This window comes from Chelonia mydas, chromosome 8 (assembly GCF_015237465.2).
Source record: "Chelonia mydas isolate rCheMyd1 chromosome 8, rCheMyd1.pri.v2, whole genome shotgun sequence".
Classification (NCBI taxonomy): domain Eukaryota; kingdom Metazoa; phylum Chordata; order Testudines; family Cheloniidae; genus Chelonia; species Chelonia mydas.
Window position 1 is genome coordinate 77,503,588 of NC_057854.1, and position 13,719 is coordinate 77,517,306.

The 13,719-nt window shown below is 41.8% G+C and overlaps 1 protein-coding gene across 3 annotated transcripts in view; it reads left to right on the forward strand.

Moving 5' to 3' along the window:
• The first annotated feature begins 2,047 nt into the window (after window positions 1-2,047).
• Window positions 2,048-13,719, forward strand: part of SYDE2 (synapse defective Rho GTPase homolog 2) — a 50,531-nt gene continuing 38,859 nt past the window's right edge. The window contains exons 1-2 of one of the 3 annotated variants that reach the window (XM_037906368.2): window positions 2,048-3,639; window positions 9,541-10,269. In XM_037906368.2, the coding sequence (XP_037762296.1) occupies window positions 2,247-3,639; window positions 9,541-10,269 (2,122 nt within the window). In that variant the 5' untranslated portion in view covers window positions 2,048-2,246. The remainder of the gene's footprint in view (window positions 3,640-9,540; window positions 10,270-13,719) is intronic. The other 2 variants (XM_037906369.2, XM_043521352.1) reach the window with 2 other exon arrangements.

Sequence of the window (13,719 nt, forward strand, 5' to 3'; positions counted from 1 at the left end):
AAGTTGCAAAGGTGTAGCAGAAGTGATAACCTATTGTGAAGTACATATTGGATATAAATCATATCCGCTACTCTTTCTTTTCCTCATAGCTTAATTCATAAATACACAAAACATACTAATGGATTACTTGTGATGTTATTGGCTTGGTGCTATTTACACCTATATGCAATATTCTTTCAGCATTTTAATTTTAAAAACTTTTAGAAAGATGTATAAATCCCATAACAGTTTGTGAGTGGAAAGTTATAATTATGTACTCTAAACTCACAGGCAAACCTAAATTTAGTTTCCACAAAACAGGAAGAACATAGATAATGGCTTAATCGTGGAGAGTGTGGGGATGTTATAAACAAGATGAACTATTTTATTTGTTATTCATAATTCTTATAAGGGAAAGACTGGAATTTCTACTTAGATGTTTGTGAAATGGCTTGTGTGACCCAGTTATGGTTCCATATGCCATATTTCACCACTGTACAGTTATGTTCTTGTTCTCATTTCCAAGATATATAAATAGAGCTAAGATAAGCTTTCCTGGAGCTCTTTGCTATGAAAGAAAAGAAAGACACTTTACAAATATCCCCTGGCATTAATAGGAAGATCTTGCTGACTACAATAGGCTGCTGAAGCCATTCTCTCAGCAAAAGAAGCATCAGTGTTTCTATTGGTAACCCTTTTAAAATTATATGGTTTTTATGTAGAGATGCAGGCTTGATAATGAAGACACCATTCACATAAGGTATGGGTAACAAATTTATGAAGTAGAAATTTCCACCCACTAAACCTAAGACAAGCATGCTTTTTGGTATTTCAAAATGCCATTTATACTTTACAAATGTGGCATTTGTCTTGGAGACTATAATAACTTGGGCCAAATTCAGCCCTGGTGTAAGCATGTTCAACTCTGATGCCAATCTTTAATGGGGTTCTGTAAATTGGCTCCTCTCCAAATGACTATGGATGTGCCTGTTGTTTTAGAACAATTCTCACACATTATAAAATCTGAAACAGAGTTGGGCTTTATTGACCAGGTAGCTTAAAGGTGATGTGCAAAAGGAGGAAAAATAGGTTTGTGGCCTATGGATGTGCCTGTTCTTTTAGGTAGGACATATGGGGGAAGGGTGAGAGAGAACATTAGAAATTCGTCTCTTTAAATATTCCATGACCTAATAATTTTGACATGAGAGACACAGTGCAAGTGAAACCTGAGTAACAAAGTAAATATATTTATAATCAAACTGACTCAAATAAAAACTTTTTTAAAAAACCTCAGTTCATTAGATGCTTTAAAAAACCAGAACCTCCTCTTTTTCTAGGTCACCCTTACTTAGGTGGCCTGCAAGGTGAGGCAGGTTTTCTTTCAGGGAGAAAATAAAAGCAGTTTAAGAGGGACTTGTTAAATTAGTTCAAAACTGTGTCAGCAAATAGGGCTTTGAGTGCAGTCCCAGCGCAGGTTTGCTGCTGTTCAAGGCCACCTGTTGCACTTGTTGGTCTTTTCCCTTAGTTTTCTCATACAGAGTAAACAAAAGCAAAGCCCTCCTGGCAAATTCACCGTCATGAATCTCTGCACCATCCTCGTGCTTTAGTCGCTGTTTTACCACGAATAGCACCGGTATTCCTTCCCCCGTGCAACACTGGGAGCGGGGGCGTCCTTGGGTGCTTCACTCCAGCCACGGCCTAGGTGCAGCTAGGGGAGGGCACGTTCACTCCCCCTCCCAGGTATGGGCCTGGGAAAGGAGATTCAGCCCCTCTATGCTCTAGTCAAGCCCCTGCCCTAAAGGTATTAGCACACATGGATGTAGCGGGCTAGGGGGAGCAGAAGGGGCTGTGACCCTAACAAGAGCTGCAAGGAGGGACTGGTGTCTTCTCGCCCCTCGGTTCCCCCTCAGCCGTGCGCGTGTGTGGGGACAGCAGGTAGCGCCCAGAGCCGGGGGGGGGGGAAGCCTTGGCCTCGCCTCCGGCCCCCCTAACTCGGAGCCCGGGCGGGGAGAGCCGGGCGCGCACGCTCCGCGGCGGGCAGCAAGGCATGCGCATTGCAGGCCGCCCTCTCACCCCGCTCAGTTATGCCAAGTATGTGAGCGGCGGCAGGAGTCGGGCTGCGGGGAGGGAGTGCGACGCACACCGAGCCCGCCCGACCATGGGGCGCCGCCGCCACCACCAGCAGCCGCCGCGCAGGGGGGCACCCAGCACCCTCCTGCTGGCGGGCAGCAGCTACTGAGGCAGGCGGGTGCGGGGTGGGGGCAGGCATGGCTGATCCTCTGCGCAGGACCCTCTCCAAGCTGCGGGGCAGGAGGTCCCAGCGCGGGGCGGCGGCAGGCGCGCACCTCCGCGGGGGGACCGGCGCCCCTCAAGGTAAAGCCCAGCAGCAGCCACAGGCCAGGGGGGCGCCGTGGGCTCAGCCTAGCAGCCGGGAGGTCTCGGCGCCCCCGGGGGCTGGGAGCCAGGAGGAGTCTGGACAGCGGCAGCCCGGCTGGCCCCGGCGGGGGAAGGCACCGCATGGCCCCGCAGCTCTGGGGGAAGGGACACCAGGAGCCCCGGCCACCCCTGGCTGTTCCCCGGGGGACCCAGCCCCGCAGCCCGGGTCCGCCCCCGCGCGGCGTGCTCCTGACGGCGAGGAGGGCGATTACTACGATAATGAGACTCTGCCCTGGGGCTGCCGCCCGGCCGAGCCGCGAGAGGAGGCGCAGGGGCTACCTGCCGCCTGCGCCCGGGGCCGAGGGGAGGGCCGCTTGGCCGGGACCCGGGAGAGCACGGGCAGGCTGCGGAGCCAGCTGCAGGAGGCCTATTACCTGCTGATCCATGCCATGCACGACCTGCCCCCGGCCAGCCCCGCCTGCGCTGGAGGGTTCCCCCAGCCCGTCGCCTCTTGCGGGGCAGCGGAGAGCAGCGATGCCTGGTCCTCCTCCTCCGGGGAGGGCAGCCCGCAGCAGCAGGTGCCCGCCACCGCCTGGCCGCCACCGCCGGCCCAGGGCTCCGCAGGGCGTCCCGGCCAGCTGGCGCCTCACAGGCGCGGGGGTCAGAGCCTGGGGAGCCTCCCCCTTCTGTCCCCCGGCCGCCCCGCGAAGCCGCCGCCTCTGCAGCGGTGTCTGAGCGACAGCGTGATCCGCTACCACCCCGTGGAGCCCGCCCCGGGGCACCTGCTGCAGGGCGAGCCGCCTGGCCCGGCCTGGGACCCTGCGCGGCCGGACGGCGGCCGCGGGGGAAGCGACGCTCCTGCAGCCGCAGAGCGCTCCGTCAGCTGCGGGGAGAGCCCGGATCGGGGCGCGGGGGCGCGCCAGGCCGAGCGGCTGCTGCTCAGCGCCCAGGGCTCCGCGCCGCCAGAGGCAGCGGCCGGGGGCGGGCTCCCGGCAGCGTGCCCCGGCAGCCGCCCGCATGCCCCCCAGAGCCCCTTCAGGCCGCCCGCGGTCAGCGTCGGGAGGCTGCAGAAGTGGATGTGTAAAGGGCGCCTGCTGTCCCTGGGAATGAAGGGGCGCGTCGGGGCTGGGGCTTCCTCCGCTGACCCCAGAGCCATTGGGACAGGTGCGGCGCTGCCTGCTCAGCCAGACCTTGGAGAAGAGGAGCCCGCAACTCCGCCGGCTTGGAGAGGGCAGGAAAGCAGGGCCCAGGCAGCTCCCCCGGACCAAAGAGTTCTGCTGACAGGTATGTTTGCGGGGATGGCGACCAGGCCCCCACACCGCTTGGGCCTGGCTTCAGCCTGTCACACTCCGCCAAGCAGCTTGTGCTCTGGAAGGTCTGGAGCCAAATTAACCCCACCTCTGGTCTGTCTTACTAAGGGGTGGTGACTGAATGGTGTAGGGTAGCCTGCAGTTTGGAGGTAACGTTCAACCATTCCTTACAGGATGATGATGAAATGCTAGTGTAATGTCTCAGGTTGCTGTATAGCAGGGGAATGTGTATATAGTTTTAGTATAATACACCTAGCGTTCTTGGTTCTAGGGGTTGGCATCAGCGATTACAGATATTTATTACAGGTTCATGCACCTATAAAAGCAGTGTACCTAAAAAGTCGAGTATCATCTGCAAATTAGAGGTTAATACTGGAGCTGTGTGAAGTCCTAGATTTCCCTCTGAATACTCACATATAGAACTTTGCGTGTTTTCTTGATTTGATTGAGGCAGATTGCACTTGCTAGTTCTGTCACTAACAGTACTGGAGTTGTGAATGTGGCAAAACGTTGCCATAGGCCAAGTTATGATGTGTTTTAAGGCAAACGTTTTCCATTTCTCCAGTGAAATGGCTTTTTCACTGTGAAAATTGGTTTTAACTTTCATAGAAAGTGGGGGGGTGGAATTTGAGATGAATCCACAAAATGGTACTTCCACAAAAATATGAGAACTGACATTTTTAGTAGCTCTGATTGTGCATCATTAAAAATAGTACCAAAATGATGTATATGTTTGTTAGAATTTTGTAATTTACACTTGTGTTACTGTGTACACCAGAGTAAAATGATTTACATATAGATAGCCACTATAATATGTTGAAATCATAAAGCAGTCCTTTTTTAATTTAAAAAGCCCATATGTTTACTTGCAGTAAACTCAAGTAGGAAGTTAACTGAACAAATATAATCCCAAATGATTGGTATTGTCTCTCTTATACAGTATTGCACATTTTAAGCAACTCATTCACGTTTGGAAATTATTTATTTTAATTAGAAGGTGTTGGTGTACACAAACAATCTATTCATTATTCTGGGCAATAAAACTCATCTCTTAAAACTGAAAAGGGCTTTAAATTTAACGACCAGCCTTTCAGTTAAACAAAATTAATTTTGTTCAGGTTCTTAACAATCTCCCTTTTTACCCAATCTTGTTTGCTTTATAACTTAACGCAAATAAACGCAGTGTGCTTTGGCATATCCAGATTTAGGGCTTGACCCCTGCAACCACTTCCAGGAATGAGTAACCCTAGAAGTAAATACTGCTCATGTGACTAAAAAGTTGCAGAATTGGGGCCCCTACTTTGTTCAATATTTAAATGTTTTATAACTCCCCAGGCTTTTTCTTTGTACTGCTGCTTGCTCCATAATTCTTTTAATTTATTTTTCTAATTTACTTGAATGTTTGCAAGTTAATTGTTAGTTTGGTTTGAACAAAAAAAATATTGGAGTCTAAATTAATTCTGGGAAGATATGAATGAGCTATTTTGATCTAGATGGGGAACTGCAAAAACTGTCTTCCCACTTAATTAAAAGCTTGGTTGTCAACCCATCCTGACATCCAAAAAATATGGCTTAGAAAGGTAGAGTGTGACCTTTTGTTGAGAAATTTTCTACACACAGTTAATAGACAAAATATTAACCTTTATCTCAATCGAGTTGAAAGACTGAGACCTGATCTCCATGTGCATGTTTGTAAAATTGGGTCCTACTCTTTTATAAAGAAGTATTTAGTTAGTACTCAGTCAGTATATTGCAAGGTAAGTTGAATAGTTAGCTTTAAAGAAAACCATGATAAACAAACATTGGACTGAGGCTCTTTGGGGAAGGGATCATCTTTTTTGTGCTGTTTTGTACAGCGCCTGGCACACTGGGACTCCTAGGTGCTGTGATAATACAAATAATTTTATCTAGAGAATATTATTATAAATAAGACTGCCTTAGAACAAAGGGTAAGGGACAGCATGACCTACATATTTCTAAAATCCTTCTACTTATTTAAGGCCTGATCACTACTAAAGTTAATAGGATAGAAAAATCTTCAAAATGTGTCAGTCAGCTTACTGAACTAATTGTACTCTTAGAGCTGTATTTCTGTCAAATAGTGCGTACTTATTGTCCAGACAAGGCAGTACTTGCATATTGGGACTTTACAAAATACACATTTTCACTAGGATCTGTCTGAAGCTTTTTCAGTAATGGCTAATAATATATTGACTTCTGTCTCTGGCTGTTTTCTTCATTTTTTTGTCAGCTACAATAATATAAACATATTGAGTCTCAACTGCAAAAGTGGATGAGGTAGCAAACTTCAGAGCTGACATTCAGAAATTTGATTTTTTTTAAGATTTTAAAAATATTTAGACATTATAGATATTTATAAAATGAATTGCTTTAATTGTTTTGAAAAGTACATTGAGCAGTTCAGATAAATCAGAACATTCATGAGTGTAGATATGTATGAGGTATATTGAAAGATTTGTGTTAGATTTCTCTGTGCTTCTCCTTGTCCTTTCATGTGGTATATGTGAGATTTCAAAGTAAAAATGCCTTTCGAAATCAAGGCTCTGATCCTGCAATCCTTAACGCATGTGCTTAACTTTACTACTGCCATTGGCCTAAGTGGCACTTCTTGTTGTACTGAAGTTAAGCATGTGTGTAAAGGATTGTAGGATCAGGGCCTAAGACCATATAAAGGAGAAGTTCAGAGCTTACAAATACAGCTGTCTGTCATTTGATTGTAAGTGACGGACTTGACATTTAAATTGAAGTATACCATTTGTCTGGTTCTGGATTTAAGATAAGATTTTTTTTTTTTTTTTGAAAATTTGTAATACTGACAATGAATTTTGGCAGTAGTAAGCTTGCTTATTATTGTCTGCATAAAGTATAAGAGTGAGAATAGTATTTCTGAAATTCAAATTGTGATACAGCAGCAAATCATGTCATGGAAAGTTATTCAAGAATTCTCAACACATTTTATCATTGTATTCCTTAGTAAGCCTTTCAAGTAAAGTTGTAATTGGAATATTGAACACTGTACTGGTATATGTTATCATATATATGTACTTTGAGCTTTTGCTGTTCTAGGAGTAAAAGGTAGCTTAGGCCCAGATTTCAGACATATGATTGGTTTGTATATTTGGGTGTGTGTATAATTTTTAAGAGTCTGCCCTTCTGAGGATTGTAAGCTTTCCTAACTACTGCTAAAGGGCACACATTTCTGTGCAATGCTGGCAGTAACACAGATATTTTTGTTGTTAGAAATAGAATACTTGAATGTTCCATCTATTTAAATTGTTAGATAGGAACAATTCCTTGGGCTGTTACTGGAAAATTGAGGATTTTAATGCAGCAATCAGATGTAGAAAGCCAGCAATCAGATGTAGAAAGCAAGCATTCCTAGCATATACTGTACTGGTTTAAATAAATATTTCTGACTTTGTGTAATGTCTAATTACAAATGATACAAAATATAAATGTTCAAAATAGAAGATGTAATTATTTGGAGCAACAATAACAGAAAGAAAAATAATGGAGAAGGAAATTTATTAAAAAGCAAGTTGAAATAACTGCCTTTTTATTGTAGACAGAAATATAGGTCTTCACATCAGAACCATTATTAAGATTTCCTTAATAAACAGGCAAAGTCAATAAACGTTACAATAGTTTTAAACAGAGGGCTTGTCTGCCCTAGGTCTTTTTAGTATGGGTATAGCTATGCTACTGTAACTGCACTGATGCAGCCTGTGTACACTAGGGTTTTACACCAATACAGCAGCATCTGCACAAAACAAACCCTTGTACAGACACCCAATATACTCAATTTAAGGACTGCTGAATTGTTGTTCACAGTTAATGCTAATATTGAGTTCAAATATCAAAATCGATGTGATCCTTGGCTTGTCCTTAAACAGTGTGTTTGTTTTTTCATAAGCTGTACACCATTTATGTATTGGTAATTTCTACACTGTGTTTTTCACAGTTTTTAACCTACACATGTAATGCACACTGAACAAGAGTGCTGCAAAATGTACTTCAGGGTTGTTTTTGCTACTTAAACACTATTTTGTTGAAGTTTTGTTTTAGGAGTATGCCTAGTTAGATGTTCAGTGGTTATAAATTCTCTAGATTTATTGCAAAACAAGACTTCTTCAGCAAACATAATCATTAAAGTAGTTAGCAAAAGTATTTTAAGTATTGGTTGTTCAAAGAGCATTAAATGCTGCCTGCATGCATTCTTTTACAGGTATTCATGGGGAAATAAAATGACTTTAATTAGAAGGAATCTGTTAATTATACTGTACAGACTTGATGCATAGCTACAGTAGAAATAAAATAGACTTGTTTTGCAAATCTGTGTGTTCATCTTGATCTTAGGTAGAGGGTACTTCACATTTACTTATTAAAATGCTGGAGCCTGAATTTTGCGTTTAATGTGAACTTTACATTAATGTAAAGTGCTGACATCTAAGTTAAAATAAATGTAATGAACAATCAACTTTGTAGTACTATGTAATTTATATGTCTGGTGAAGAACTGCAATCTGTATTTAATTCAGTGGAAAAACTCAAAACCTTCAGATTGTATGTAAATAAAGGCACAAGCAAAACTTAAGTGTCAATACATAATTAGTATTTTTTTTCATTTTTATTGTACTTTGATAATAGGAATACTGTGCTATGATAACATTTTTAGGACAAAAAGAAAAGGAGTACTTGTGGCACCTTAGAGACTAACCAATTTATTTGAGCATAAGCTTTCGTGAGCTACAGCTCACTTCATCGGATGCGAATACAGACTAACATGGCTGCTACTGTGAAACCTGACATTTTTAGGACATTGCTTTTTGGCTCAATAAACTTTTATAAGTAACTTGTTCCTAGATAAGTTTTAACAAAGTGAAACAGTCTTAAGTGACTGTCTCTTTTGTTCTTTACAAAACATAATATGAAGAAATTTACAGCGACCATTGAAGTACTGATAAAATTGGGTACTTAATGGAGTTTCTAATAAGTGGAGCAGAATTGTATTTGATGTACTTGATTTAGGGCAGGACCTTTAAGACTGGAGGGTGCCTATAAAGTTGATCTGGGGTACTACCAAAGCACTTGCATTTCTGAAGTAGTGTGTTAAGACCCTGAAAGACACAGAGCAACTTTACTTGATCAGTTTACATTTCAATTTCAGTGTTAATCCTTCAATATTTTACAAATGCCAACAATGTGGGTGAGATTTTAAAGAAGATATAAATGTTAAATGGAAATAGTACCTCGAACGTTTCTATACAAGTCCTGTTAATATTAAACTCTGTTTTGGAGACAGAACCATGTTCTCTCAAGTACTTTCTATAGACTTGGACTCTGCACAGTTTTTTGGCAGCTTGAAATTGCATCTCACTTAGGGCCTGATCCTGTGATGTGGTGGTCTTTCATTGAGAGCTGAGACCCTTTATCAGCTCTCAGAAGACACGTGGCACCTTGCAGGATCTAGACCATAGTCAAGAATATCATGTATGTCATGAGATATATTAAAGTTAATATTGCATGTCTGTTATATCCTCATTATCGATAGGAGTGTCAGATTGACTGCTTCCCCACATTCTGTTTTGTTATGTGCATATTCTTGGAATGTGGAACAAGTACAGACATGCTTGTACTATCACTTCCATAGCTATGTCAAAAGATATTTTTGTTTCTTTACTACGTGCACAATTGTTGTCTTTTGATGGATTGAAATTAAGTTCATGATAGCACAGCATTTCTTTTGTCCTGTGGGACTGGATTTAGTGTGGATGGGACATGACAGTGTATGTGTTTGTGTTTGATCAAAACTGGAAGAATGTTCTAAGCATCTCTTTTTCCTCTTTTAATAACAGATTTAATTGAAAATATTTACATATCCTCCACAAGCGGGAGAGAACTTAAAATTCTTGTGGCCAGTGAAGTCCATGAGCATAGGCCACAGCTTGACAGCATCACAGTTTCTAAGAAACGTAACTGGCTACATCAGAGTACTTTAAAGGCCCCTAATCTGGAAGAAGAAAATATCTGTAAGAAAATGCAAGGAAACACTATCCATGTACCCAAATCTTCCAGTCCTTTACCTGGACCTAAACTGCCACAGGTTCCTCCCAAATCACCTATAGGACAGGAATGTCCTGCAAGAACCTATAGTTCTGTAACTGCTGTTCACCATTCTACAAGCCCTTCAGTTTTGAGAAACTGTACTTTAGACTTCAGTGAGGATAATGATGCAGATGATGAAGGAGAAATATGGTACAATCCTATCCCTGAAGATGATGAGCCTGACTTCCCCAGAGTCCATTGTTTTACTGGGAAAAACTCTGTTAATTTGGACTCCCATACCACCAGTTTCAAGATGTTGCCTGGGAGTGACTTGATTAAAGTAATGGGGCACAATAAAGGCCTTCCATACTTCTCAGAATCTGCAGGAGACAATCAAATGGGTCAGGCCAGTGAAATTAATCAAGCAGATTCCATACATTCCATGGAGTATGTGCAGCTGCACAAGCAGAGTTTTGTGTGCAAGATTCAGAGTGCGACAGCAATAGAGGAGAGCCCTGCATTTAAATATTGTTCAGCAGGTAAGAAGGATATGGAATATAGAGATGTTACACTCCTGTCTTTATTTTTATAGGAAAGTTAAACTTTTTTTCCCCCTCTTCATTGTGAACATTTCTATAAAATTGATGGAAAGTTGATTATAAAATATGTAGGCCATAATTTTCAAAGTTGGGTACATAAAGTTAGGCACCTAAATAAGTGGCCTAACTTTCGCAGGTGTTGAACACCCACAGATCACATTCATTTGAATAGGAAATGCGAGTGCTAAGCCCCTTGCAAAATCAAGCCATTTATCTATATTCCTAAATATGAGTTTAGGTGCCTAACTTTAGATACTCAAGTTTGAAAATTATGGTAATTATCTACAGTATTATTTTTTGAGCCTTTAAAACACATTTCTGCTCTGAAATGTGACTGTAAGAGTGGGGTTCCATATTTTGTATGTATTTATGACTTCTGGATCAAATTTGCACATCTCAAATATAAAAATATGTCCTTTTTAAACCCTGGTTATCTGCCCTTGAATGGAGCTTGGAATCTGAAATGTAAACTGGTTCGTTATGGCTCACACCTTGCCAACAATAAAAAGTTTACAGAGTGAGCTTGGTTAACAATTCTGTTGATGGTGCACAAATACAACATATTTTGTTTTCTATGTCTTAGCTAATTCTAACCCTAGGTAGAACTTTAATGCTAGCTCTGTAACTACTTAACTTCCTCAGAAGTCTCTTGTTTGGGATTTTTATCAAAGGCTTTCTGAACGTCCGTATAAATTATATCAACCCTGTCTCCTTTATCTGCTATCTTGTTGACTCCCTCAAAAATGTCTAATAGATGGGAGAAGAACGTTTTTCTTTTACAGAAGTTGTGCTGGCTTGTCCCTATTTATCATGTTCATCAATGGTTATGTCTACGCTGTATAAAAGACCTGCGGCTATCCTAGGACAGCAGGCTCAGGCTGTGGGGCTATAAAATTGCAGTGTAGATATCCAGGCTTGGGCTGGAGCCTGGGCCCAGGGACGCTCTCCCACCCCTGCAAGCAGAGTCCCAGAGTCCAGGCTCCAGCGTGAGCCTGAACATCTACACTGCAATTTTTTAGCCCCGCACTGAGCCCCACAAGCCCGAGTCAGCTGACCTAGGCTAACTGCAGATCTTTTCTTGCAGTGTAGACATACCTTAAGTGTGTTATACTCCAGTTTTAATTATTGTTTCAACTGAATATATATTGAGGTTGGTGTCAGCCCCTAAAAAGGAATAACTTCTCATTGACAGGGTCAAGCAACTTGCTGACCTTGACTTGTAGTATCCTTCTGAGTGAGAGAGAGATGTTATCTGAGCACAGGAATGGGAGACAAGATACTCCCGAGTTCTAATTCCAGATCTGGTTCATAGAATCATAGAATATCAGAGTTGGAAGGGACCTCAGCAGGTCATCTAGTCCAATCCCCTGCTCAAAGCAGGACCAATCCCCAATTTTTGCCCCAGATCCCTAAGTGGCCCCCTCAAGGATTGAACTCACAACCCTGGGTTTAGCAGGCAATGCTCAAAGCGCTGTGCTATCCTTCCCCCCAAAGTCTGTTGAACTTTGTCCCCTTGGACAAGTCACTTAATTTGTCATCCTCAGTTTCCCTGTATAAAATGGGCATATTAATATCCATATTGTGAATATTAATTACTGTTTTTTGGTAAAAACTTTGCAGATAAAAAGTCTGTGTACTAAGTTATTTTGCCCAAGTGCCTAAGTCACTGTTGAAAATGGGATTTAGGAGACCGTCACCTAGGGTATGTCTATACTGTCCCGTCCTCCGCTCCTTCCCCCTACCCCCCCCACCCATAAAAAAAAGCTGTGTCAGCAAGTTTCAGAGCCATGGTCTACAGGCTGGGGCTTGTGCTACAACACTAAAAATAGCAGTGTAGACATTCCCTGGAGCTGGAGCTCTGGCTCTGAAACTCATCCTGTTGCTCCTTAGGTCACATACAGATTTTACCCTCTATAACCAGCCATTTGTGCCATAATGTACTGTCACATCTAGGAACCCACATTTTGTGCTTTTGTTTGGAAATGTAGCAGAGGTAGGAGTGTGTGTGTGTGTGTAAGCTGCAAAGTATATGTGACGGTCTAGAATTTCCATTCAAGTTAAAAATATCTTGCTTTGTAGTCTGTATTAAATAACTGGTACTATTGCGTTTGGTTGCAAAATGTGACAGAATAAGTAGACCAGTGTGTACTAGTCCTACAAACTGTGTTTGATCCATTTAAGAGATTAATCTCTCAATACATATGTGATGCTCAGGAACATTAATATGGGTCACTTGCTCCTTTTGAAGGACTAAACCCCTTTATGTATTAGGCAAAACTGACTACACTTTTTCATGTTGGAGAATCAAAGTTATATCCCGTCAGATTAATTTGCGCTTTGAATCTATGTCTGTAATGAAGTCTGGGAAAATTGATTATGGATTTCTCCTGTGAAGTTTACTCTGTATTGAGTTAATTAAACTATTTTAAAGCAGCTCTCTTGTGTGTGCATTGAATAGTGATCACATTGACTGGATTAATTGATGATGAAGTGGGTCCCTGCTGTTAAGTAATTGGCTTTATTGTGGAGGAGTAGTTAGTGCTGCTTTTAATCCAGTTAAGGTGTCTACAGTTACTTTCAGTCAAATTTAAAATGACGGCTCATCCAGACAAAATCACTACATGAAGGGCAGCACGTCCGATTTAACTTTATTTGTATTAGTACAGAGTCTGAATTACACAAGCAATTGCTATGCAGTAGATAAATGTCTATATCTTCATCGACTCAAATACATCAAGCAGTAACTCTTGTCAAATGCCCCATGATTGTTTAGCAAGTCTGCTTTTACTAGCAAGGAGGAAGTCTGAGCAAAGGGTACTACTGTCGGTTAAATACAAAAACAATGCTTTTATCTGTGTTCCTAATAACATCATTGGTTTTTAGTGTGTTTTTTTTTTTTATGGTTAGGGTGTTCTTTTTATTAATGAGATATTGTTTTTGTCTTTTTTTAAAGCAGAGATACCAATTATTTTGTTTTTAATTTCTTGAAAACACTACTATGGTTTTGAAAACTGTTCTTCAGTAAAACATAAACGTTGGGATTTAATTACTTCTCAGCAGTCCTTCCAAACAGTATACTGAATGGGCTGTTTCTTTAAATACTGTACTAGTGTCTTGGGGACTAATCCTGCAGATTCTTGTTTGCTTTTAGTTCTCGCTCATACAAGTAGTTCCAGAATTAGTAGGATTACTCACTTATGTACTACTCATGTGAATAAGGATTTTCAAGTTAATTTCCTTGATTTATAGTCCTGGCCATGCTTAATATTTTACTGAGAAATAGAAATAGATATAATATAAGTAAATCCAAATATTTAGTATTTGTCCCAAAGCAAAATTGCAAATATAAAATTCTTATAAAAGTACTTTTAATTCTTTATGATAAAGTAA